The following is a 27,265-nucleotide window of genomic DNA, read 5'->3' as shown; positions in this document are numbered from 1 at the left end:
TTTTGTGTATGTTTAGGTGCATGTGCGAGTTAGTGAGCTCTAGGCTGTGTCTTCGTTGTGGAAGCGGAGAGGGAGGTTATTAGACGAGACAGTTTCCTGTTATTTGGGTGAAAAGCCATCAGGGAGCTCTGGAGCGGAGGGCTGAAGAACAAGGCAGCTTTCACACAGATGTTGCTGTCCAATCAAACAACAGAGAGAGTAAAGAAAAAAAAAACATGCAAACCGCCTCTGCTGTGGCTCCAAGAAAACAGGTTCCAAGTAATGATATATGTGAAAGGCATATTAGTCATCGGAGAGGGACAAAGCAGAACACACATTAAATTAAAAGACATATTGTTCTGTTTTTTTTATATATAGACTAAAGTGTTCAGTTTTGCTATACATAAACTAGAATCTGTTTTCTGATACTTTTCATTTCTCCTGCACAGCTCTAGAGGGCATGATGTGCCTCCTAACCCTGGGAAGACAGTAAGGCTGATATGGCTATTAACAGATAGACAGAGGGGGGAGCTTTTATTGTTTTTGGGACAGTAGAGGCAGGCTGTACCAGTGCAGTGATGCCAACGCTCAAGGTTAGTTCTGCCGTAGCTTGAAGATAATGCTTAACTTTGGCTCAGAAAGACCTTCAGTCCACCCCTCCTCCTCCTCTTCTTCTTTCTCCCTTGTATGCATTTGTATGGATTTTTATTAAATGGAAAAACTAATCATCAGTTTGCACTGCAGAAAAGTAGTGACTCATTCGCTGTAACGTTTGCAAAAAAAAGCAAATAGGATTAAACCCAACTTTGAGTACCAATCATGGTTATTCTGTCCAAAAGTAAAGGCAGTGTTTGCCAAAAGGCCAGAGGGTCTGTGCCCATGTGCATTAGTAAGCACTGCCTGGGGAACTGGCACAGGCTTCATCTCCTGCCACACTCTCTCCAGGTTGTGGAGGTGCCAGGCTGGCACTCAGGGGGCTGGCAGCAGGAGGGAGCACTTTTAGTGGAGAATATTGCAGAGACCTTACCCTGTTAATTTGGGCTAGGAGAGATGGAAGAATTAAAGAAAGGGAACATTTTCTGCAGCTCCAGGACAATCAGCTGCCACACAACCAATTTTATATCTAATACTAAAAGACAGAAATGTTACACGATCAGTACTGGACCAATACTGACCAAAAAAATGCTGGTTTAGATATTGGAAAGGGGGGGGGGGGGGTGAGTTCTTGTAATCTTTAGGGTAACTGAATTTGGAAACATTTTTATTGAAAACGGATATTTACACATGAAGAGATATGATTATATCGGAGTTAAGTTTAAATAATATTTATAGCATTTCATTGTTTAATTGTATTTACAGCACAGCTCAGTAGATGAAAAGTTTTTCATACATGGAGTTAGAAGGCTCTTTCATTTTATCAAAACAGATAATTAAAAATTTACTGATCTAAAAAAAAAAAAACCGCCAGATTTAATAATTATATTAAAAAAAAACTACAATCTACTGTAAAAGGCTAAAAAAGGTACAAGTATCTTTATAACAGACTAAGCTTGCAAGACAGCCATCCCTCTCATGCAGGGCATATACACTTGTCTAGCACACGTGGTTAAGCTTGTGGTTTGGAGATAGATTTTCCATCACAGCACTACTCAGCAGTCTGGATTGGGAAGCACGCTGTAGTGGAACAGACAAAGTACAAACTTAACAGTGATGTGCCAACTAACGAACACTTCTCATGAACTGCTTGAATGCTACAAGGAGTAGCAAGCCACAATCACTGCTGAGCTCAGGGGCTCTCTTTTCTCCGACATGCTCAAAAACATGGTATAAATGAAAATTGTTCTTCCAAAAGCACTGAAGACAACGACCACAACTTCAGCCATTATCAGCCACAATAAAGATGAGTAAGTGAAATGACAACAAAACCAAATTCCCTTAAATGCCAAACCAAATCATCATTAATCATCATTTGTGACCTTAGGCTTCATTCAAGTTGCTTGACAACTGAAAATTGGTGAATGGAAAACTAAAACAGGAGACAAGATGATGAAGCAGCTTATTAACACAAAGATGAGTCTAGCCTAGTAATTTGGGGGTGGGGGGGGGGGTGTTGTCTTTTTGATAGCTTGGCATCTCTACAGACTACACAAGCAAATTATTGAGTAACTAAAATCTTTCTAGTCAGGGGTCTAAGTGTGAAGTGCTTTCTAAATTCCGAGCAGCATATTAGCTTTCACTCAGCATATAGTGTGTAAATGTGACAGCTGTTCTCATAGTAGATATAGGTCCTCATAAAAGCCTTGTTCCACACTGCACTATATTATGCCAGGGATTGAAAATGGCTTTTGCCTAGAATGATGGCAGCATTCTTGTCTCTGACACTGAATAATTATTTGTCATCTATGCAGACTCTGTAAAAGAAAAAATTCCTAACCATAGTGCCCTACATCACAGTTCTAGCTCCCAAAAAAATAAAAATAAAAACACACTAACTGCACAAAGGTTAGAATATGATTACAACTTTACTTCGGAAAAAAAAATCCATATTTCATTATTCAGTCCTGTTGGATCTATTTATCTATTTATTTAATCATCTATTTAACATGGACTCTGGAGATGGATTACTTCTGACACATAAGGGTACTTGGGTGCCAATCACTACTACAGACTAGATCAAAAGGTAATCTGTGGGCACAGAAATTGCAGGAGCTATGTGGGTAAGATTTGAGATCAAATACATAATTGAAAAGACTATACCAGCCAAAATATGCATTTTAAATCACCCCAAAAGTCTCACTTTTCCATAGTAAAAACAGACTTTGAGCCAATCTTGAGCCCTGATATTAACTGACACACACTGCAAGACCTGCCCCCATCCTCCATTTTACAGTAATGTTTGACCTGTGCTTGTGCTGACTAAAAATGGTGCACTAATTTTGCCATTGTGTTTTGCAAGCCAACTGGAGAATGTTTTGAACGTTTAAAGCGAATATGTTTTTGGTTGTTTTTGAAATCAGTACATGGTGCCGTATTGACAAGTTTGTTTTTATTGCCTGACAGGAAAGGAGGGGAAGGGAAGCACGCCAAAACACTGGTTTGTGGGCCTCGTGGTGAAAAAAACATTACCATGAGCACAGAGACCAACTCTTGACCACTGAGAAAAAAAAAAAAAGCACAATAAAAAAAAAACGTCGCATGAACAAGACACTTCAGTCTCAGCTACAGAAATTACACAGCCTTATTAAAATAAAGTGAAAAGATGTTCATGTTAAATAGATGGTAAACCCATGTTGCCTGCTGGCAATTTGAGGAATCAAATGGTTTTGCTGGCACAGCCACCATTTCCCTTTGGAGAACGCAGTGCTAGCTTGCCTGCAGCCAACACCGCCTCAGGCGATATGCACCACTTGGATCTGGGGCCTTGACGTAAACTTTCGACTTTGACCCAGTTTATGATAACCTTTTCATTCGCAACCAATAAGACCTCCTTGCATGTAGGAGACACATGAGTCACTGGTGATGCATTTAGCGGTGCATTAATTCTCTGATGAGGATGAACTTGCCCAAGTTTGTTGATTCACCCAACAAACACCCCTGACTCCTACACTCCTGTCTTCCCCAAAGGATGACAAATAACAGAACCTGTTTTTCTGTTTCACAATTGGATAAATGCTGGATGTAAGGACATCGCTATAAGGAAACCACTGTTTCAAAATTGCTGACATAGCACCTCTTCGACCTTGTGATAAAAACACACTTATCATTTGTACAATTTGTCCATCTCTGTGGTTAGGTCTTTATTCTAATGCTAATCAGAGAATACACATTTAAAATGACATGTAATTACCGTTATGCACACTAATAACACGAGACATTTTAAATTCACTTAGACAACTCAAAGTCATGCATACAGCGACATTTCATTGACATTTCATTTTCCATGTCTTAAAACAGGTTATACTTAAAAAAATTCATAAGAATGCTTCTAGTTGTATTTCCACTCCCAGGCTTTACCAAACGCCCTTTTGTTTATCGCAAGCATGTTTGCATTTGCATCAGTTACCTTTTAATGCTAATGCATTAGCAATTAGTTTAGCGATACAAGTGGTTTTATTTTGTAAAGATGCTTTAGCCATACAGTCTGCCGTTTGCATTTTTACTGTGCAATCGCACACCATGGGCAGGAGTTTGAAAGAACACCCCATGTTTTGAAACAAGCAGCATTGCAATTGGATTCATCTTCATATAAAATACAGCATCGGATAATTAGTGTCGTTTTAAATGGTTCAAAAGTGTTCTTACTCAGAATAAAGCTAACCATGGGGCTTGTGAAGGCCAGAGTTCATTAACCCTAACCCTAGTTCATTTCGGATTGCTGACACATGCAGTGCAAAGAGAGAAAGCATCAGGTTTTTCTGGTGTTTGTAGAAAAGGTACACTGCAGACCACAGGCGATGGATACACAGAGTTTCCCAAGTCAGACATTAATCACTCGGCTAGCTCATGAAATCTGCAGACATTCCAACCATACAGATCTACAAAAGTTGGAAATGGCAAAAAATAAATAAAAATAATAAAATACAGTACACAATAAACACCACAATACTTCAATAAGTTACAATAAAATAGATTTTTTTTTTTTTTTTTTATACGTGTACATAATTGCATACATTTCAATTAAGCCCTCTTGAGACCCAGAGACCTTGTACCAAGTACTGTGACACAATGATATACTTATTGTGCACATAATTATTTATTTTTGGGTTATATGCACATAGAAAACCCTGAAATTTCACACCATTGATGCACTCCTCTTCTGTAAATGACAGACAGCTCAACCATGGATGTCTGCAAGTATGAAGCTGAGGGTCGCAAAACATTTATAGAGGAAACAACCCAGCCTGTCTGAACCCCTCCCTCTAATCCAACGCTTGGCTCAGCTTGATCGTTGTGGGTTCCTTAAACTACACTGGACTGCTGTCCATTAAACTCCCTTGCACTAAAGACCTACATGGCTCAGTGCGCTCTGACAAATCAGACAGCACACGTCAGGGTTTTATGTGGCTTTGGATAGGTCAAGGTTGCAAAAAGCTCCCTCTCGGACCACAGAATATAAACGGAGAGCATGAGAAGGTCCTGTATATGAGGGACATTTCCGAAATGCATTATTAAAGTGAAAAGGAAGAGGCAGTCATAAGTGGACCATTAATGTGTGAATAATAGATGCATCAATTTGTACCTCTACATAAATTCAAATTTGTGTTAAATGAACTGACATTTCAACTAAACAATAAAAACAGGCAGATGCCAAGAATGCTGTACAATGGCAAAGTCTGAACATGAACTTGCTGCTATTCAGAGAGCAGAAAAAGAGAGCAGAGCCCTGTGTCCAGAGAGTGCAGCCATCCCATTATTCAATACGTCACCTAGGCAACAGATATCACCAATCCAGTCTCTGTCTCTAGGTGAAAAAAGGACTTACATACAGGTCCTCATTAACAACTTCGGTGAAAACGCCCATAAGCTCCCATGTATATAGACATACAGTTACAGTGTAAAATCTGTATAAACACAAACGTGTATACACACACACACTGTTTTTAGACATTTTTAAAATACATATTCTTCTCCTGGATTTCCGGTCACCGCCAAAATTCAAGAGAACAAGATAAGCATTTAATTTTGGTCAAAACTGTAAAATATTGACTTAAACATGCCTCTGTAATATTTTTTCCTTTGTAGGCTGGAACAGAGCCAGTGCAGTTGTTGAGAGACAATGAATCAGATAGAGAGACGGATTAACACTGTCTATCTGTGGCGTGTCGGCTACATCAGCGAGAGTAACAGGAAACACTTAACTCCTTCATCTCATTCGTCTCAACGAGCTGTTACACCAACATATACAAGGCAGACAACATTTTAATGACAAAAATTCAACCATCAACCCAATTACACAAAAAATAAAAAATCTTGTAGCACCAAAAAAACAAAACAAAAAACAAAAAAAACAGTAAAAAGAGCTCATGTTTTGTCAAAAAAAATCAGATTTTTTTTGCCACCTACACATACATACAGGGTACGACATGCAGTGAAATGCTTGTTTCATAGTAGCATTATCAAAACACTACTGCCCATACACTGAACAGATCACAAGCCGTTTTTGTCTATTCCTCTTTAAACACTTTTTGGTATGGACCCTTCTTAAATAAGCCATGAAATCAGTTTGCTAATCAGACCAGAGAGGAAAAATGTACAAAAGTCTGTGAAAGCAGCAAAGTATCTCCAGCCCTGGAGCAAGTGTCTGGTCTGATGCCTTTAGCTAAACCATTTGCACAAAAGGCATGTGACTGGATCAACTCAGAAAGAGGTTCATGTTTAAAAAACTAGGCTTACCAAACTATATCAAGGTCATTTTTTTTTATACCTAGACCTGCTCTACTATATGTCTTGTTGGTTCAGACTTTGCCGGGTATGCATCTGAACCGAAGTCTGCCCTCGACTACCTCAGCCCTAAACAAACAAGAAGCCCTCAATCAAGATTGCAGTCCACATAATAATAAAATGGAAACATGAATTATAAAATAAAGAGTATACATACTGCAAGAGATCTGCAAGCCTATTTTCAGAGTCTTTTTGTTCGTTCTGGCTTTAATCTAAAAAGCTGCATAATAGAAAGCAGACGCTTTAATGTTCATCAGTAAAATGTTAGCGAAATATAATTAAGATATAATTACTGACATTCTTTCTGAAGGACGATACATTTCCCAAAATACCTTTTTTCACTGCCTCAAGTGATAAGATAATTGTCTAATTAAAAACTACTAACGGTGAAATTGGAAATACTTGGGCATGACAATTTCAGAACATTCTGTTCGTGTTTATGTCTGTGCTTATAGAGCATCGTGCGTTAGCCCTATGTTGTTATCTGGTGCTCTTCATCCAGTCACTGTGGCGGCTCAATGACTGAGGCTTAGTGACTGCAGACTCCATGCTGATCTGCCTGTGTGTGGCTGTGAGGTCTGCCAGAGATGGACATGGTCTGAGGAGTACGAATCGCAGGCACACAGAGAGCAGCACCTGCTCTCTCAGCCAGCCATATTACTCCATCTGGAGACTGATCACCGTCCCTCAATCTCTCCATACGTTCAACAATCTGTCCACCTTGTTCTTCTGAGAATACCTGACTCCCATTTATGACAGCCTACTCATTGTTGTGTCCACTGCGGGAGCAACTCAAAATCGAGAACTTGCTTGTGAAATGGATTCTTTATATGTGGTGCTCTAGATTACTCTGATTTAAATTATCATTTGAATTGTATGTCTGATTAAAAAATTATAATAATAATAAAACTATATTCAGCCATAATGCAAGCTTTTTTCCTAAAAAGAAAAAAAAAACTGCAAGTGGGGAAAAAGAGTGTAAGAGGAAGACAGATGCCTTGAACCTCTGACCTCTCGACCGCTTATCATGACCCAACACACTTAACCATTCATTTAATGCTGTACAAGTTCAGCTGTGTTTGTGATCTATTTATTATAAACAACAGCATAGGGCCTTGACATAAACCATGCTAGATAATTTATTATGTAAAACAAATTGAATGTTTTTTTTTTCCTGTTTTATTCTACCGCCAGTTCCAACTCACTAACCAGCTCTCACTAATCACAATGCAGAAAAGTTGGAGTGGATGAATACAAATAACTTGCACAATAAACACCTTAGAGATCAACTGGAACACCACTGCCTCATGCTACCTCGCCTGACCTCACTAAAGTTCTTGTGGCCGAATGGACAAATCTCAACAGTCACGCACCTACCAGAAAGCCATCCCAGAGAAGTGGAGTTTATCATAACTGTAAAAGACTAAAAATGGAAATTGTTCTTTTTATAACACTGTCCAAGCTTTATTTTTATATAATGTCCCCCGACACTAACATACTGAGATGTTCATTGGGAGTGACGTCGATGGACAGGATCAGACAGAAACAAGTTTTTTTTTAGGGGGACAGCACATGTAGGACGTTTTGGAGACACGGTGAGGGAGGTGCAATTAATATGGTAGGACATGTGCAAAAGAGGGACATGGGGTATATCGGTAGGAGAATGTTGAGGATAGAGCTGCCAAGAAGAAGGATAAGAGGAAGACCAAGAAGGAGTTTTATGAATGTGAGGGGGTATGGAGACGGATGATCCATTGTGGCTGAAAGAAGAAGATAACTTATAAAAAGAAAAATATAGCCATGAGACACATTGTTTATCTATGTTGCTGGTCAGACCTGACATTAGCTTGAACACTGCTTGTCTAGAACTTCTTGTGTTGTACTGGTGGTTCATCTGTGTCAGGTCATTGTGTAAATGTACTAAAACAACTGTTTATTGTACATACGCAATACAACACTAAATCTCTGCCATTATTCACCTCGTTACACTCTCTCATTGTACTACTCTTCCTGTGATGATTGGGAGGAAGAACAGGGGGCCATGATTGCCATGTAAATGTCTGCAGATATGTACAAGGGGTTGGGGGGGGGGGGGGGGGCTAACTTTTCAACCGCAGACAGACAATGCACATTCATCAAATGTGTGTGAGAAACAGACAGTGTGCAGAAATGATCTGGGTCTATAGTAACGACTTCAGATTCGAGCTGTATGGAGGTTATGATGTCGATCCCTGTATTGTGATCTATGCCACAGAAAGGGACCAGAGATAGCTTTTCTTTCTCCTAAATCCTCCTGTAATTCCCGCTGGTGCTGGCAAAAAATGTGGAGCAAACAGTCGCTGAATAAAGAGTTTCAGAATGGCCGAGGGGTTTCCAGTAGCGTATTCGCACTGCAAAATGTAATGACAAAACACATCAGATTACGATGCAGGCAGATAGAGTTCACGTCAACATAAAATGACGACAGAATAACCTATGAGGATGCAGTTATGTAGCTATGAGCACTAGTTGGCTCACTAGAATTCCTGGGAGAAACGCCGGATTTACCACAACCCTGACCCAGAAACAGTGTCACAATACAAGCGCGTGAGCGGACAGAAAAACAGTGTCGCAACCAAAATAGATTTTAAGACCAGATTTAAGCATAATTTATTAACTTCTTATATTTTATATTATAATTATATTCTCAATATAATTACAATTAACACCGACTAAGATTTAGTCAAGTGACCAGACCCAATCAAATGAGGTCGGGTTTTTATGCTTTGGCAGAGAATACAAGTGCAGTGGGAAGCTGGTGCTGAGTTTGCTTTCTAGCTTTATGGGCTGAAATTTGAGCTCCATCGCAAGTGGCTGCCCTTCGCCTCCTGATTGGCGCTGCTGAATCCAATTACCTGCAGGGCTCCTTGACAGTAGCAAACCCCATGCCTGCAACACACACACACACACTCTCACTCCTACCAGCATGCCTATCAATAATCTGCATATTAACTTTATTTATTCAGATTGTAAGAAAGAAAAAAAGAAAAAAGAAAAGATCTACATACTGACAATCACCAGAGAGAATTTTAGTCTACACAACTCTAAATCTGCACAGTAGAGGGGGGTAAAAAAAATTTTTTATTTCTCAGTCTCTCTCTCCTCCCACTCAGTGAATCCCCACCTCACTTCCTCAATCCTCTCCACCCCTCTCCAAGTTCTCAAGGAAGGCTGCACAGACTTGCTGGCAGGACTCCAAACTTCAGTAATGCACTAATGAGTATTTGTAGACTCCCTTCAGCACTGCCGACGCCATTTGGGACATGAAAAAGAACAAAAAGGAAGGGGGGAGAAAAAAGGCAGACGGAAAAAAAAAAAAAAAACAATTGGCTGGTGTGTCAGCCCAACAGACAAGAACTACAGTCTCTTACTGTCGCACAGCTCACTAAAAGATGCAAATTACACACACACACACACCACTCATACAAACACAAACCACACAGACAGAACAAATACATGTCAGTAAGCAAACACGCTCCAGACAGTGTATTGAAATATACACTATTTATTGCCCGCACAAAGCGTGCGCGCGCACACACACACACACACACACACACACACACACAGAATCACTTTAATAATAAAAGCGATGCAAAGCACCAAACAGGGATGACAAACCCAGTTTGTGAAGTGAGTAAAATATACAGAGATGAAAGGGAAAAAAATGAATCGTGTTGATCTCAGTATACAAGTACTGAGCTCAAATGAGATTAAATTTATCCGACCAAAATACTCGGCTCTTTTCCAAGACACACACTGCTCAGAGATATTCTGAAGGAAAGAAAGACAAAACAACAGACAGCGAGTAGGAAAAAAAAAAAAGATAGAAAGCCACTTGGAAACCTCAGTGGAAATGCCATAGTAAGGTATTTCTAACCATGTCATAACAGCATTATATCTATAGACGTGGGTATTACAGGCACAGAACAGTGCCGTGTTTGAACAATGTTTCTCATTAACCATGGAAGACGACTCCCTTCCAAGAGAACAGAATTATACATTCACAAGCAAATTTAAATGCTTTCTAGGTCAACAGGCAGAACAAAAATCTGATAAAACTTTGGAAGAAACGTTATATTCCTCGAAAATATTGTAATAAAAAAAAAAATTAATAAAAAAAAAAAAAAAAAAAAAAGAGACTATGCTTCTTACATTTATATTGCTTTTTTGCCACAATAGCAAAGTGCTCAAAGCACAAAAAGGCATAGCATATTCACAGAGTGGATAAATCATACATGCAATAGCTACTCTGGGCAAGCAAAAGCTGCAGACAGACTCCAAAATAACAGTGTTGTCTAACCTATTGTAACAAAATATTCGAAGCTAGTTTGTATGTTATTGTACGCTCATATGGCAGATTACGTTTTTGTGCACAGGACAAGGGAAACAGGTTGCCAATGTTTGCAAAACCTGTCAATTTGTATACAAGACCTTATTCTAGCTTACCAAGGGTCAAGAAAAGCTGGCAAAGTATTTGAATATGAACTTTATATATATTTACATTTAAATATTTCAAATATAGCAGTACATTAAAGAAACTTTTTGGTTTACATTTGTTTTGAATATGAAGCATGAATTGCCTTATATAATCATATAAGATCATATAATTCTAAAGTAGTAGTTTCGGTTTTTAAAAAATTACTGAATAAACTGCTCTCAAGTGTAAATAAAAAAATATATTTTTTATTTTAGACAGACAGACAGACAGACAGACAGACAGACAGACAGACAGACAGACAGACAGACAGATAGATAAATTAAATTAATTTGCCTAGTAAAAATCGTCGCACTGACATCCACACTGAAACTTGATCAATGTGTGTAGCGTAGCAGGTGGTAGGATTCAGAAGCATGCTGTATAGTTACAGACTTGAGGTAAATAACACCACTGTGAAGTGAGTTCAATTTAAACATAGCTACAAGTCAATCAGAAGTGTCCTACCGTTTGCTTCTGATTGCCATCACTGCACTTCAACATTGTTTATCTGTTATAAATGGACATTCTGTGCCACCCAGATAAGGATGGGTTCTCTCTCGAGTCTGGTTCATCTCAAGGTTTCTTCCTCATGCTATCTTGGGAAGTTTTTCCTTGCCACAATTGCCACTTGCTCGCTCATCAGGGACAAACTTAAAAATGAATGAGATGTTCTTTATATCACTACATTTTCTGTGTAAAGCTGCTGAGACAATGTTCATTGTTAAAAGCGCTATACAAATAAAAATGAAATGAATCGTCCAGGAGGCTGCAATTTGTCCACTTCTGATGAACACGTGAAGATTCACTATGCCACTGAAAGAATAGTGCATGGTGTAGAAATGTGCAACAGGACCGGGAGGTGCTGATGCACAGCACTAGGACACCGAGCCTATAGTTCTTCAGGAATCATGCTGTTCTGGATGAGGAGGCTGAGCTCTGAAGCTGTCAGCTCTGCAGGGAGGTGCAGAGAAAAGTAGAAGATACAGGGCTGGCAGCTACTGTTCATCAAAGAAAATGCCTGCTGTGAGACTTTTATAACTTACCTCTCCCAGTAAAGCCTTTAGGAAAGGCCCTTTGCCTAAGTCTGGAAGTAACATGTTTGCTTTGTAGAGTCATATGTATAAAAGACAACCAAGTGTCTTTCATTTAAGGTGAGTCCAGAAATGCATCCTCCAAGATTCACCACAGCACTCGTAATCATAAGCGTTAGTTCTCAGAGTTATTAAACAGGACAGCGCAGAGATTAATCAACATTTATAACCTTACCTTCTCAGGTGGACTGCATGCTACTGCTTCTGACTTAATCTATGTCCATCTTATTTCATCCAAATCCCAGCATCTGCATTTACATTTATAAAAAAATAACTGAAAGCTGGACAGTCTGTGAAAATGAAAAATGGCCTTGAAGAATGTATACACTCAGATCCCATTGCTAGACATGTAAAGAATGCGGATATTAACATGTCCACTGATCTTGCCTGCCTGAGAGTGTCTTGTTCTCAATTTTGAACTATCAAGAGCTAGTTCGACCACTCAGACCAAAAGTCTGGAGACATGTTTATCTTCTGCAAGCGAGGAAGAAGCCCAAGCTCATTGCCACAAAGGGTCGAGTTGCTTATAAATGTGCAGCGGGGTGTTATAAATATGCTGAACGTGCACCAACAGGTTTTCCGAGCTGACATGTAGGAGGGTTTTGTACGAAGAAAGCTAAGACCTAACAACCTCTTCCATCTTGTGAAAAGCAGCCGCACCCTTTTACAGCTCCTTTGCTGTCACTATGGGAACCTGCTCAGAGAAGCTTCCATTACATATACAAAAAAAAAAAAAAAGAAAAACCACACACGGTTGGCTGGAGTGTAACTAGGCGACTGGCTCTTTTCCCCCCAACTGTTACTGAGAGCAAGACACTAACCAACCATGCTCCTGTTCACCCTTCATCTAATTAACAAATTCAAAAACCTCGACACTTGACACAGAAGCACATTCCTTAAGATACACAGCAGAGTCAGGACAGAAAAACAGAAAACAAGCCAATGCAGGAGCATCAGAGGAGAACCAAAGAATGCGCGAATGCATTTAAATATCTCAAAACTAAAGCTGAACAACTCAGAAGGAATTCGGCAATGACCTCTTAGACAAATCAGGAATTTGTTAAATAGCTTTGATTGAATGAACTTATGAAACACAGGGCCTCTTCTGCTTATTATCTGCTCGGTCGACATGAAACGCAGTGAGCGAGTGGTTGTGTTTATAGATAGGCAAAGAGATAGACCGACATACAGGATTTATTGACCCATTGAGGAAATTGTTTTGTTCCAGCATTACAATAAACAACATATTACCAGTAATGACAAGCCAAAGAAACCAGATTACAGTACTCAATCAGCAGTAAACTTGCAAATACAAATAAAATAAAGATAGAAAAATAAAATGCTACACATCAACAAATGTAAATAAAGTGGTTATAGTGCAGGTATAATATATATTTAATATTTAATATATACACACATACATATACATACATACATGCATACATACATACATACACACACACGCATACAGACACACAAATTTCAAAGAAAACAGAAAGAAAAACAATTTTTAGTAGATTATCTATTATTTTTGTAAAACTAGACTAAAATTAGAGCAATTTTAATATTTTCCTGAAAACAAACAAACAAAAAAAAAAATAATAATAAAACTCAAGCCTACTTTAATACAAACACCTTCTCAGTACAAACCTGTCTCTGCTCACGATAACATGTCAAAAAATTGTACATCTGGTCCTTTCCCATTTTTGCTATGCTACTAAAATCAGATCATGGGAATTTAGCATGGCTACAGGTTTGCGCGTTAGTCAGTTGTTCCACTCACTGTGGTCAGCCGGGCAACTGCGGCTGGCAGAGAATAACACAGCCTATAAAGCTTTAGTGCTGAGCCTCTGACCACAGAGAGCAATGCCAAGGTTTTGAAATAGCCCTTTACAAATAGGCCCCCCTTCCACTTGCCTCTCGCCACCCAGACATGTGGGTGCTGCTGGCAAAATATCGGCTCACATCCCCCTGCATGACCTGTCGACTCTGCCAAGCTTTCCTAATGCAACTTCCATGCCGGTGTGCCCGGCTATCCTCTCAGAGGCTAAAAGCAGCTTAATCTCTATCTGTGGTCTGCAGGAGGCCTATTTTGAAATGTCAATTTCCCCCCACTGTATCTTTGACACAGGCAGGGCTGATTGTATTTCTGTAGATTACAAAACTGCCTCATAAAAATGTTACAATACTGCATGAAGGGAAATATGTAAAACTTGGGGCAGCCCTGAGAAGAATAAAGCCAGCTTAGGAAACATACACATTCAAACGCATTTCCTGCTTCCAATGACAATGCATCAAGAGATTAACCTGGCATCTGTTTTTCCTTCATGTCACAGCGTGTGTAAAGTGATCCGAGCCTCTGAAGCCCAGCACAAAGGCAGACAGGGGCAGCTGGAAAAGACAAGCAATGCAGTTACTGTGGCCATCAGCCAAACACTCTCCACCATTTAAATAGTGGGCAGCATGCGAGTGAGTGGGAGAACGCATAAGAAAACCTGTGGGCCGAATGTTTATAGGAACGAACAGCTTTGCCTATAATTGTATTCGATTTTCAAAGAACAGGGGCGTAACCAGGAAAAACTATGCCATGTAGGAACAAGGACAACTTACATATAAATAAATAAAAATAAAGAGAAATAGAGGAACAGAGTTGAACATATAAAAATGTCCTCTCTTTTGTCTTATTTTTGCTTTACATTTTCATAGTGTTGTCATTCGTGTCTCAGTCGTGTGAAATGTGTTTGCAAGGTGATGACAGGACGTCTACGATTTAATTAAAAAAGAAAACAGAGGAAACGTCTCACTTTTTTCAGCTGTTTGTGAAATGTTGTGCATGTCTCAGCATCAACACAAGGGAATGTCCTCAAACCCCCATGCAAAGACACAGTCCTTCCCCCACTCTACTCTGCCTGCCATGGAGCCAGGGAGAGACACATTGTTTAGTCTAAACCCTGCTGCTACAGAGCGCCACACTGTACACACCAGACATCCCCCTCCCCCTACACACACACACACACACACACACACACGCACACGCTGCTGATTAGAGTATCTAACTGCCCTCAGAGGAGATCTAACCAGAAGGCATGGAATAAACTTAAAGTGTACTTTCACAATGTTAGAAATCATGCAAACGAATACAGGCGACTCACAACAGTACACAACAATCCAATTTAATTTCATGCAGTAACTGTCATACACACTAAACGTACGCATGCACGCTGAGTTTCAAACAGGAAGGACTGCGGGGTTCAGTGAACTGGCGACCTGAACATTCTTTTGCACAATCAGAGAACAAATCAAAAACATGGCATAACATGACGCAGAGAGAGCGTGCAGCCAATGCTTAACCTCCGCTTCCTGCCCTACCCACCAAATGGGCAAATTTCTTCAGGCTGCCTCTCACTCACACACATTCTCTCTCTCTCTCTCACACACACACGCACACACGCACACACACACACACACACACACACACACACACACAAATAAAAAGCAGCTTTGAGACCTTCACTTTTTTTCCCCCCCACAAAAAAAAATTCTGGTAAAATTATATGTCGAATCTAATTAGAATTCACATTAAGATTCTTTTGTAGTTTTCAGTCAGCAAACATGTCCGAGACACAACAAGAATGAAACAGGAATAACAATTCATCCCCGATAAAAAATATGCAGCATATTATGGAAATTACAGGGCAGGAAATATTCAAGGCAAGATTTCCTTGTGTGCAAGTTCGCCTTCATTTGGCCCACACAGTGTAAAGGCGTTTAAATAGTTGTGTGCAAACAACAATCACTGTAGCACATTGTGTTTTCTTAACAATGTTCAAAGTATCACAAGTGGTGTCGCAATTTTGACTATAATTTCATAGTGACATGACCAAAGATAGAATAAAGATAGAAATAAAGCCTTGTGGTTGTATGTGCAAAATAACAAGGCAGTCCATGATGTTATATTTAAAAACTACTCCACACTGGGGGGTTGATCTTACGCTAAGCTACAAAGTGCATCATTTTCACATAACAGCGTGGACTGGAGAGTGTTATTCCACTTCTGACACAGCAATTTGCCAAATGTTACAATGTTTAATTCATCAACATGCAAAATTCCACTTATTCTAACAGTTAATCCTTAATGGTGTGAAATGGCCAAAAAGGAAAGTTCAGTTCTCACATTATGTTGGCGCCACAGTAAACAGCCAGATCTTCACCATCCTCAAAAATAACAAATACTGTCTGACCAATCAGATTTTAGCATTGAAACACTTGAAAATGGTACATGAAATGTTTTTTTTGCTACATGCAAACACTCACCTGACTTCAAATAGAACTAAAAAAATAAATAAAAATATCCGCAGGTTTTTGAAATTTGACTGCGCTCTGATGGCAAATGTAAATATTGTGATGCGTATCAAAAACTGTAGTAGCCAAAACATGCAAAAATATCATAACATAACACTGGAAGAAAGTTTTGCAACACACAATATTTAGGTTTGCCACATTTCAGTCCAGCAACGCTCTTTTACAAAGTGAACCAAATCATTCATTTCACATTATACATTATGACTGACAAGTCCAAACATTTAATATAATTGTTATTTGCTAATATAGAAATATATATATTTTTCCATGTCAACCAATCACCGGATGAAAGAAAGAAACTGTAAACACATCATACAGTGTCACAGAAGCACCCAAACCCCTTCCATATTAGTAGAAACTGGTGACTTTTTCGTTTCTCTCACGTAACCCTAACCCTAACCCTAATGTACCTTAACAAAATACCATACAGGAGATGAATGTGTAATTGATTTACAAAACAAAGACATATGCACTTAAACGAGAATAACTGTTCTGTACATTCCTAACTTCACCATTGGAATGCCATTTCTGGGAAAATCTGACAGCTCTAAATGTGTGGTGGCCCCTTCCCTCACCATGGAGGATAATGAGTGCTGCCGGGCTCAGCAGACTGCGAACAGGAGCCACGGCTTCATGCTGAATCGACAAGTCAGAGACAGGGTAATGGCTCTCTCCCTCACTCGCACACACACATCTCAGAGTGATGGAGAATAATCACAGCAGTGGCACATCTGTGCTGGATTTTCTAATGTGCCATCAGCCAGCTATGAGGGAGACAACCGCCTAAGCTTCTGGGTAACGTGCTGCGGTCAACCACGATAGGTAACATTACCACCAAAACTAGGAGAACAGGAACAGCCAGCATTCAGACCTATTGCTCCTACTAAAAGGTTAAAATTACAGGTTGTACTGTCTACTGCCTGTAGATATCGATTATTTTAGTAATTGGGTATTTTACCAATTATTCCACCGATTAATCGATTTTAGTTCATAAAAAGTTGGCACTGCGAGAAATATGTCAGAATTGTGTAGAAAAAAAGTCGGAATTACGAGGGGAAGAGAGTCAGAAAAATATTTATACCCATTAAATATGAGAGCTAATTGATGCCCCGAGATTGTTGAGGAAAAATCACGACAGGGAGCTTGCAAATTTTAGTCTGGTTAAATAAAACATTGAAATCAAATTGCCTTCACAAAACCCTGATTTCTTATGAATAACATTTAGCAGATGATAAGCATTACAAAACATAACAGATTGACCTCTTACAATAAACAATGGCTTTTCTCTGACTTCTCACTAAAACTCTCCTTTTATTTTTTCAGATAATCTAAAAAAAATGCTCAGGATGGCCTTCTCTATCGTCTTCACTCCCCTTTAGCACTGCAGAGGGAGACACTTATCTTATCAAAGTCAAGGCTAAACACCATCCTCAGAGCGACCCATTCGGAACGCTCTAGCAAGCCCGATTCAGCTTCAAAATGAAACACTGCTCGCTGCGTGAACGCAGACATAATGCGTTGCTTTGATGTCGAACTGCAATCTTGGCAAACAAAAAGCAAACCTGCATCACGCTGTCTTAGAGCTGCACACCGTTTTCAATTTGTTTCTCAACACAATTCAAATCCGGAAAATCGATTCTGCATCATTTCCACTCGAGTAACAATTACATCGATCAGAACTCTGCTATCACCTTTATTCACTGTGACCAGTGAGCACAGACGCTGCCCACGCCACCACTGCACAACTAAAAGAGGAGAAACGAGGCTGAAAGCTACACTGTGAGTGACATTTTAAAACAAACCAAGTGGCTGCTAAATAGATTTAACTTTATGTATTGTACTAAACAATGAGTGAATGAGTGTCTCTTAACTCATCAATGGAGCTCTGCATAAAGCTCATGCTAATCAAAACTGACTTTATTACTCACAAGTGGGCCGAAACATTGCTGTGAATGATTATAGAACCACTATGTAACAATAGTCCATGTATTCAGTGGCGAGGATGAACTGCTGAACTTTGGGAGCAGATGCTGCCTTCATGGCATCTCAATTCATCCAGTTTAACGATGAACGCTGCAGCACTGCGTGTGCTGTCTCAAACCTTCATCTGTGGATCACCACATCAACACACCCTGGGTCGGTTTTCTGGCTTTAAGCCGCCCTGTACTGTTTAGGATAAAGCTTAGAGGGTTAGACTTAAACAGACAGACAGGAAATGGATTAGAGGGATAATCAGAGAGACGACCATCTCACAAGTGGTTTCGAATGTAAAACCGATGAATGTTTCTCATTACATGTACGACCAAGTGACGCAAAATCCGCCTGTAAATTAAACAAATACTAGACAACCACTACTACTTGTTCTACAGCTAGATTTAGTAGTATGTATCAGATGTTATGCAACATCCATAAAATTGTTGAAAGTGACCTTAGGGGAACTAGGCCATAGGCCCAAGAATAGACATCATGAGGAGGATGAGGAGGAAGAAGAAATGATTATATATAAAAGTGTATTAGAATCAGGTAATCATTTTATGAGCAGTGTCTTTATAAATAATGCAGATGATGTTCATACCGCCAAAAGAGGCCACTGTTTGTAATGTGTTATTGCAGGAAAAGCCTCACCTGCGACAGGACTGAGGAGGAGAAGGACGGCGCACAGCCCCAGTGTCAGGACCGAGACCCGAGCGCACCCGCTCATGTTTCCAGCCCCGGCGCTCACCCCGGGCCCTCCGCTCCCTCCGCCTGATTACTGTCCTCCTCTCGGTTTCCCCAGGCGGGTATCCGAGTTCATTCGCGAGGATCAAACTGTCCAACACAGAAGTCTTGGTGCATCAATGTGGACGGACAGTACATGATTTCCGCAGTTTCAGCTCGGTATTAACGCGGTACTCCTCTCCTCTCCTCTCCGTCTCTCTCTCCCACCTCGACCCCGCGTTCAGTTCGTTAGCTTCGACGAGTTGATCGATCCGTCTAGCTAGCTCGCTAACAGCACAGTGTCGCGCTGCTGCGGTGTGAATGTGAGCCAGCTGGCTCCGGGACTGGCGCGCATCGCGAACTCGTAACTTAGCTTAAGAAAGTTAGCTTCAGAAAACCCTCACAAATCTCGCTCTATAAATATAAATATATTTATTCATATATATGTGTATATAAATATTGTCTGTTCTTAAGCTAGCCGACTGAGTAGACGAAAGTTGGCTAGCTAATTTGACTAGCTAGCTGTAAGCAGTGGGTCAGTCCTGCGCTGCCGACCGTCGTGACAGTCCATGTCGTTGAGTTAGCTAGCTAGCTCCGCGAGCTAGGAGCACTTCGGACATCTTGACTTTTTGTTCGGACGCGCTCGTAATATTTATTGAAACAAAATTAATTTTCGAAATGAAATAAAACTGTTGAGAAAAAACCCCAGAGGAATATGGACACACTCAGCCGCCACCGGCGTCGTCGAGCTTCACCGCCGTGGGGGGGGAAAAAAGATCTCTCAGAGAGAGAATCCACCGGAGCCGCTCCGCGTTTAACTCGAATCCAGATTAAAGAAGAGAAAAAAAGAAACAGAAAGACGTGGCGTGTAGCGCTGACAGGAACAGCGGAAGCGTTTGCACACACGCGGGGTTGTGAGGCGTTAAGCGCGCCTGTACACCGTGCAGGACTCGGATGGAATGAGATCCTCTGCGTGGGTGAGAGTTTGATGATGATGATGATGATGTTGCGAGTCCCACAGACGCCCGCGCGCGCGCGCTCCCGATCGCTCCCTTCCCCAGTTCTCCTGCTCGCACGCACGGGGGCACCCGCTGAGTCGAATCGCAGTGTTTCGAGTGAACACGAGAATCGACTCCCAACGCTTGTGGATCTATATAGTGATGCGGTTGTGTCAAGTGAGGAAAAAAAGGAAAAGGTTATGATAAAATATAGCTTTTCCATGCTAAAAATCTCAGCGCTATTTAGCGTTTTGAAGCTGCTTCCCAATATAAGTTGAATAAGGTAAATCGGGTGGAAGTTTTCCCCCTTATTAACCAGCAAAATTATGTTTTTACTCACCTTATCTTTCACATTAGCGAACTAACTAACATGACCTAAAATTAAGAAACAATTTTTTTTATATCTTTCTTCATGGTCTATTCTTTAATGGAGAAAACGGACTCTGGAAATTGACTCTTTCTGGAAATCTATATAATGAATCAAATTTAGAGTCGATTCCAAATCTCCAGAGTCGAACGATTGAACGATTCCCCCCTCCTCTCTCCCCCCATTCAACCCCCTCCTTTCTCCGTCTGTCTGCTGTCTGTCTGTGTGTTACAGTTGAGCAGTAGTAAAGCACGCCGGTCCACAGGGCCGGTCTAGACAGAGTATTAGTAACTCTCTTCAGTAATAAAGAATGCTACAGATGGTGCAAAACACACAGTCAAATCTGTGTTTAAAAGACACACGAAGTCAATTATTCAGTGATTTAGCGGAAGTTAGAAAATAATTAATTACTTACCATTTGCAACATTATTATATTATATTATATTCTGTTATGTTATATTATATTATATTATATTATATTATATTATATTATATTATATTATATTATATTTTTTGTTTTGAAAGAGGCAGATGTAGAGGACAGGGGGGTATGGAGACAGATGACCCGCTGTGGCGACCCCTAATAGAAGAAGCCGAAAGAGAAGATGATAAAGATATTATATCATATTATATTATATGAGATACACTGTTTTTTTTGTAAACAAACCAAATTTGGAAACTGTACCGACCTATCAGGTGTTTAACCTATTTTAGTGACCTGCGCGCCCCCTAGTGTTCACTATTATTAACTGCGTTTAACTGCTAATTTGTCACTTTACGGTCCAGATTTGAAATAAAGTACTGCGAAAAAAGGAGTGTTGCTACAATTCACTCACTTAAATTCATGCATTTATTTAATCAGCCGAATACATACAATTAAACATATACAGAAACAATGATCATACAGTTGTAGATAAAAGCACCAGCACAACCAAGCCTCCACTGTTGGGCCCTTGATCAAGGCACTTAACTCTAACTGCTCCAGGGATGCCATAGTGTGGCTGACCCTGTGCTCTGACCTGAGATTCCTGACAAGTGAAAATCACAAAAAAGCAGGCAAAATATACAATTTCCCTTTAGGATTAATGAAGTATATATATTAAGGAATGTCTCTGTTTTCAGTCATGTTTACATCGCTGACTCCCTCTGTCTCATCCACATTAACTAGACTTCTTGTTGCTTTCTGCCTGCTCATTGTTGGCTTGGTAAACTAGCCACATGTGTGAGAGCCAGGAAATGATACACCAGTGGTAGATTTAAAAAGTTGCACAATGACAGTAAATAGGATGTTGGGCTAAAAAAAAAAAAAAAAAAAATTACATTTGACCAAATAGATTAAAACTAAAGTAACGAGCCTGTTTTGGAAATGTAAGAAGTTGAAAGTGCAGATATTTGTGTAAAGATGTAATGAGTAAAAAGTTTTCATGCACAAGTTCTCTAGATTTGTTGAGTTAGGTATTCTAAATAACTTTATTTTGGCTTAGCAGAGTTTGGGAAAAGAGTGGTAATATGAGGTATATCTCTCATCAACAAGGCTGTTTTTCACCATTGAAACCACCAATCACTGAATGTTATTTTGTTCCCTTGGTACACTATTCTGTTTAGAGACTGTTGTGTGTGAAAAGCTTCAGTGATCAGCACTTTCTTAAGCACTCAAACTATTCTGTCTGGCACCAGCATCAAGCCAAGGTCAAACACACTGATATCTTATCCACATTCTAATGTTTGGTGTGAAAATGAAGCTCTTGACCTGTATATTCCTGATTTTATGCATTGTGCTGTTGTTACATGTTTGGTCAATGGGATACTTACACATAAAAGCAGGTGTACATGTTATTAAAATAGATTATTAAATGAAAATTGTACATGTTTAGAATCATAACTGTTTTATTCCCCCCCCCCCCCCCCAGCTGTCTTTCTCCTAGCCAGAAAACAATCCTAAATCGAGTTTTGGTAATGTATATAGTGCAACAGAAAATATTGAAGAAGAATAAATAGTGATGTTTTTGGTTAGTTTTTGCAGGGAAGAGGTGTATTTACTGCATTCTAGAGCAGGTTAAAGAGTTTGTATATTTTGTAGTGGATTGTAGTGTAGCTTAAATAAAATAACAAAAAGAAAACTACAAAGTATAAAGTTTTGAAAGATAATGGGAATATAAATAAAAACATTCACATGTATAGTCAATACTGCAATATATCAACACTTAATTCACCAAAGTGGGAAATCTCTCAGGCAACTGTGAGGAGTATGTTTAGAACTTGGCTTTATGATTTTGTTAATGTATTCTTGTTTTTAAAAAAAGAACAGAAACGGAGTTTGATCCAAAGCTTTGCAATGTGTGAATCTAAGTCTGTTACGGCTGCACAATATGGACATTAATATGCACCGCTATCACTATTTTCTTTTTTAATATATGTCAATAACAGAATTCATCTACACACCAACAGATGTCTTGAATGTTCTCTTAAATAAAAACACGAGACAGAAAAGTATGCTTATTTGACATTTGTCTCTATTACCGCTAATATTTTGTGCAGCCGTAATGTGTGTACAGTATCTTCAGACTAGACTTTTGTCACAGTCTCAAAGATCTACTGAATGACAGGAGTGCATTAATTGGTAAAGCTTCACATTAAGGTTCACTCAAGTGACATTATTTAACAAAACCAAGCCAGGTACAGCAATGTTTCTATTACAATGAGCAACAGTAGTGAAGAAACCAACACAGCTATCAATAGATTATACTTTCGAATGTATAAAAAAACAAATATATTTAATGTTCAACCCCTGCATTACCCAAAGTTTATCCCATCGATGTGTAAAATTAAGCCCACAATAAACAAAAAAACGGGATGAAGTTGAGTAAGAAGTTGGAGTATTTGTATCCAGAGACCAGAGTTCATTAACTTGTAAATATTTAGGAAACTTCTTTTCTGAGGACATTTTTGAGCAGTGGATCAAATAAATTTCAATTCATGTACATGCTCGTGTTTGTTGTTAAGTAATGCAGTAAATTATGTTAGTTGTTAGGAACCTTAATGTAAAGTTTTGCCCATTAATTCATAATAAATAATAGGCATCTTCTGAATGGAAATTGAAAACCTTTTGGTTTATAAGCAGAGCCATATATATAAGATAACTGAGTAAAGTCCATCTGCTGCTCACTACAGCGTGTGAACCATGCATTTAAACTGTTCATGAGAGGAAACTGACCATTATAAAACCAGCTATTACCTCATGATGAATCATTCCCAACACTGCAGTGACATGGTAGTGTCTGTTAAGTAGGTATCTGCTTGTTATCTGAGTCACTGATGAATTGGAAAATGGTGCATCAAATCAAAATCTTCAGCCAACAGCAATTCTGTGATCACTGATGATAAACTTTACATGGAAAAAACAATGACAAACTGTAAAGTTCACATTCACGGAGTGGATAAACAACGCAGATGTGTCTAAAAAAAAGTCAATTAATGAGATTCAGGGTGCTGAGGAGGGTTGTAGTAGAATATGAGGGTTGAATTGACTCATGTTTCCGTCTCTGATGATGCAGGTGGAGGTGTGTTTAAGATCTGAACAACAGGACTGCTCTCTGCACTCGGGGTCAGAGTTTCAGCATCTCCACTGGAAGGCGGCGTGGCCTTGAGCTGGGTTTTTTTCCACAGCAGCGGACGTAGTGAATGGCTCGAGGCGTGGGAAGCTTTGCTCTTCTCCACTGTTTTCTTGTTAACATGCTGGATAGAGAGACGGCAGCACAACGTTTGCAGGAAGGCTGAGCGAAACTGGCGTGATGAGAGATTGTAAAGCAGAGGGTTCAGCACAGAGCTCAGGTAGAAGAAGGTGTCAGCTACAGGGTGTAATTTGACGTATGATATCAGGTAACTCATACTCCATGTCCCCTTGGGTTTGACTGCCGTCATCACACGTCGCACCTGGTTTGGCATCCAGCACACGAACAGCGCACACACAATCAGCACTGAGAAAAAAACCCACACGAAAACACAAGTATATATTAAGTATATTAATATAGTAAATATAAAGGATTTATTTGAAAAAGAAAACAACAACATTGAACCACATATAATTTTCCACCCACCATCCATCTCTCTCCTGCCATAGAACAGTATAGGAGTGCAAAGCTTCAAACGTACTTCCTATGAGACTCATAAAGCCTTTTCAAACTGCATTTTGTGCTGTCACACACATTTTTTTGTGCTTTTTCCACATATTTGAGCTTACATATAGCCACTACTAGCTAATGATGCTATGATTGACAGCGAGGAGAAGATATGCCGTCTCTCCCATACCGGCTAATTTTGCTTCTCTGGCTCATGGCTACAATTGGATTTAAGCTAAAGACTCCCCTGAAGACAGGGTGAAGGCTTTTCTTCTTATATTTCACAATTTATTTACACAAACTACAATTAAAAGTGGGTGCATTCCACAACAAGATGACAGTCCAAAGGCAAAATCAAGAGAAAAAAAAAAAAAAAGTCTAATTTTTAGTTTTTAGTGATTTAAAAAACAAAAAAGTTTAAATAATGTTCAAAAAGCAAAATGATAACTTTAAATTATTGTATTTAAAAAAAATATTAATGCAATACCATATATAATTTTAGCATCTTCGCCAGTTAGAACAATTTCACAATCATGATGTCATTAACATTTGGGGGGGGGGGACCCCTCGCTCTTAATCCTCCCTTAACTCAGATAAGCCTTCACTCTGAGACAGTGAGCATGCCTATATGTAGTATTACTTTCTGTCTCAGAAATCTCAGAAATGTATATTTCTATTGTGTAGCTAATGTAAAAAAATAAATAAACAGGATGCATGTCTGAAAGAAAAGTCAGACTTCTTTATGTCATGTGTATTTGATCTGTTGTGCAACTGCAGTGAGTTACCTAAGAAAATGATGGTCTGCTTGCGGGAGGATTTGACTCTGGCACTCTCATGTTTAGGCACACTATTGCCTGAAGTGTCTGTAGTAATCATGGGTGCCCGAAGGACAACAATCATGCTCCTGCACATGAAAGCGACACTGCCAAGGACCAGCAGGTAGAGAATGAAAGCTATGAACACACTGGTGCGATACATTCCCCAGTACTCTTGCAGGTTGGTGCAGAAGGTCAGGTTCTGAGCTGGTGCTCGTCCTGGCTCTACCACATGACCTTGAGTCCCAGTTGTAATTAGCAGTGGCACTGCAATGAGGACAGAGGTGAGCCATGCAGCAAGGATGAGGTGAACGGTGCGGGCACGTGCCAACGATTTGTAGCGAAACGGATGGCATATAGCCATGTAGCGTTCGAAGCTCAGACTGGTCACATTCAGAATAGTGGCATAGCTGCATGCTTCAAATAGAAAGTTATAGATCTTGCAGGCTACGTTTCCAGAAGCAGAACTAAAGGGGAACCAGATAGCACTGTAGAGTTCCACTGGCATGCCAATCAGCAATACCAACAAATCAGAGCAGGCCAGGCTCACCATGTGATCAGTAACCTTCTTCTGTAAGTACCCGTTTCTCTGAAGCACCTGTGTCACGTGGATAGTGATGCTGTTTCCTATGATTCCCAGGATGAGAATGAGGCTGTACAGTACCGTGAGGAAGACCTTCACTTCGAAATTCGTCTCCAGCTTTCGCCAATCGCGCTCTCTCTCCTGATCAGCCATATTCCGAGGCTCAGGCTCCCTGTTTCGATTCTCCCAGTTGACTTTAGCCCAGATGGTCTTATCTTTCCAGGAAGACTCCACTGATATCAGCACTATTAATCATCAAACTACTGCTGAAACCATATTGAGGCATCTATAGAGAATGAAAAGCTTATTGTCATATGAAAGTTTAGGTGTATTAAGTTCTACCTTCTACCTAAATCCTAGACTAACATTCACTTACCTGAACAATCCAGCACTCCTGTTTCAGCTGCTCCAACTCACTGATTCTCTATTAGCACCCGATTCATAATGTCCTTCCTTTCTCGGCTGCAGGTTCCTCCTGGACATTTGCGTGTAGTTTCAGCTTGGTTTTGTTCAAGTAAGCAGTGCTTCTCTTTCTCCCTCTGAGGCCATCTGAGTTAATGATTACAGTTTAACTCAGCGGTCGAGGGTGTGTGCATTCATGTACACGTGTGGTCTGGCCCTCTATTTTACAAGAACAGTACCTCTGCAGTAGTTGGAGCTATGAGTCACAATGTTTACGCCTCAAAGAATGTCTGAACCATTGTGTGATTAGAAAAGAATTTTAAGAAATTCTGACTTTTTTATATCACTATGCTTTTTTCTATTGAATCAGACCTTTATTTCGCAAGTTACCATTTTAGTTGCCTAATCAGCACATGCTAAAGCTCCCATTAGTCATTTCAAGTTTCCTAAACATGTTTTACAGGCTCAGTTGAATCAGGTTCAGCGGAGCCTCCCAGCTCAGGACAAACCCGATAACGTTCAGCTCCACCACTGACTCAAACTGACTAAAGTAAACAGGATGAAACCAGTAGTCTGAATATGTCAAACATTGTATGAAACATCCAGCCAAACTGGAATCAGGAAACACTCTGCTGTTTCTTTTTCTAAATGAGTCTTGTTAAGTATAAGGATTAGAAAGAACAGATGTCACTCCTCATATCTAAGATCCCAGAATCACAATCAGATTGCTCTAGAGAAGACATGTCTTTTGAGTATAAGAAGGAAAAGATGTCACTCCTTATTTCTAAGATCTCAGAATCACAATCAGATTGTTCAAGAGAAGGCATGTCTTTGGAGCACAACATTTCAGAAATACAGCTTAAAGTCTTTACAGCTTAAACAAGCTTCCTGTGCAT

At 39.7% G+C, this 27,265-nt stretch overlaps 2 protein-coding genes across 2 annotated transcripts in view; both read right to left on the bottom strand.

The window, feature by feature from the left end:
- The window catches only part of bmpr2b (bone morphogenetic protein receptor, type II b (serine/threonine kinase)), a 50,476-nt gene extending 30,257 nt beyond the window's left edge, over positions 1-20,219 (bottom strand). Inside the window, exon 1 of the mRNA XM_083537991.1 lies at positions 19,015-20,219. Coding sequence (XP_083394117.1) covers positions 19,015-19,090 — 76 coding nt within the window. The 5' untranslated portion in view covers positions 19,091-20,219. The remainder of the gene's footprint in view (positions 1-19,014) is intronic.
- A 1,071-nt stretch (positions 20,220-21,290) lies between these two features.
- gpr39 (G protein-coupled receptor 39) lies at positions 21,291-26,842 on the bottom strand. Its single transcript, XM_083538055.1, has 3 exons — positions 26,344-26,842; positions 25,355-26,253; positions 21,291-24,428 (listed from the first exon to the last, which is right to left on the bottom strand). Exons 2-3 carry the CDS (start codon positions 26,118-26,120, stop codon positions 23,980-23,982), a joined length of 1,215 nt encoding a protein of 404 aa, XP_083394181.1. The 5' UTR covers positions 26,121-26,253; positions 26,344-26,842; the 3' UTR covers positions 21,291-23,979.
- Between the last annotated feature and the right edge of the window lie 423 nt (positions 26,843-27,265).

This window comes from Silurus aristotelis, assembly GCF_946808225.1.
Source record: "Silurus aristotelis genome assembly, chromosome: 3".
In the NCBI taxonomy this organism is placed as follows: Eukaryota; Metazoa; Chordata; class Actinopteri; order Siluriformes; family Siluridae; genus Silurus; species Silurus aristotelis.
This window is presented reverse-complemented; position numbering and strand designations above follow the sequence as displayed.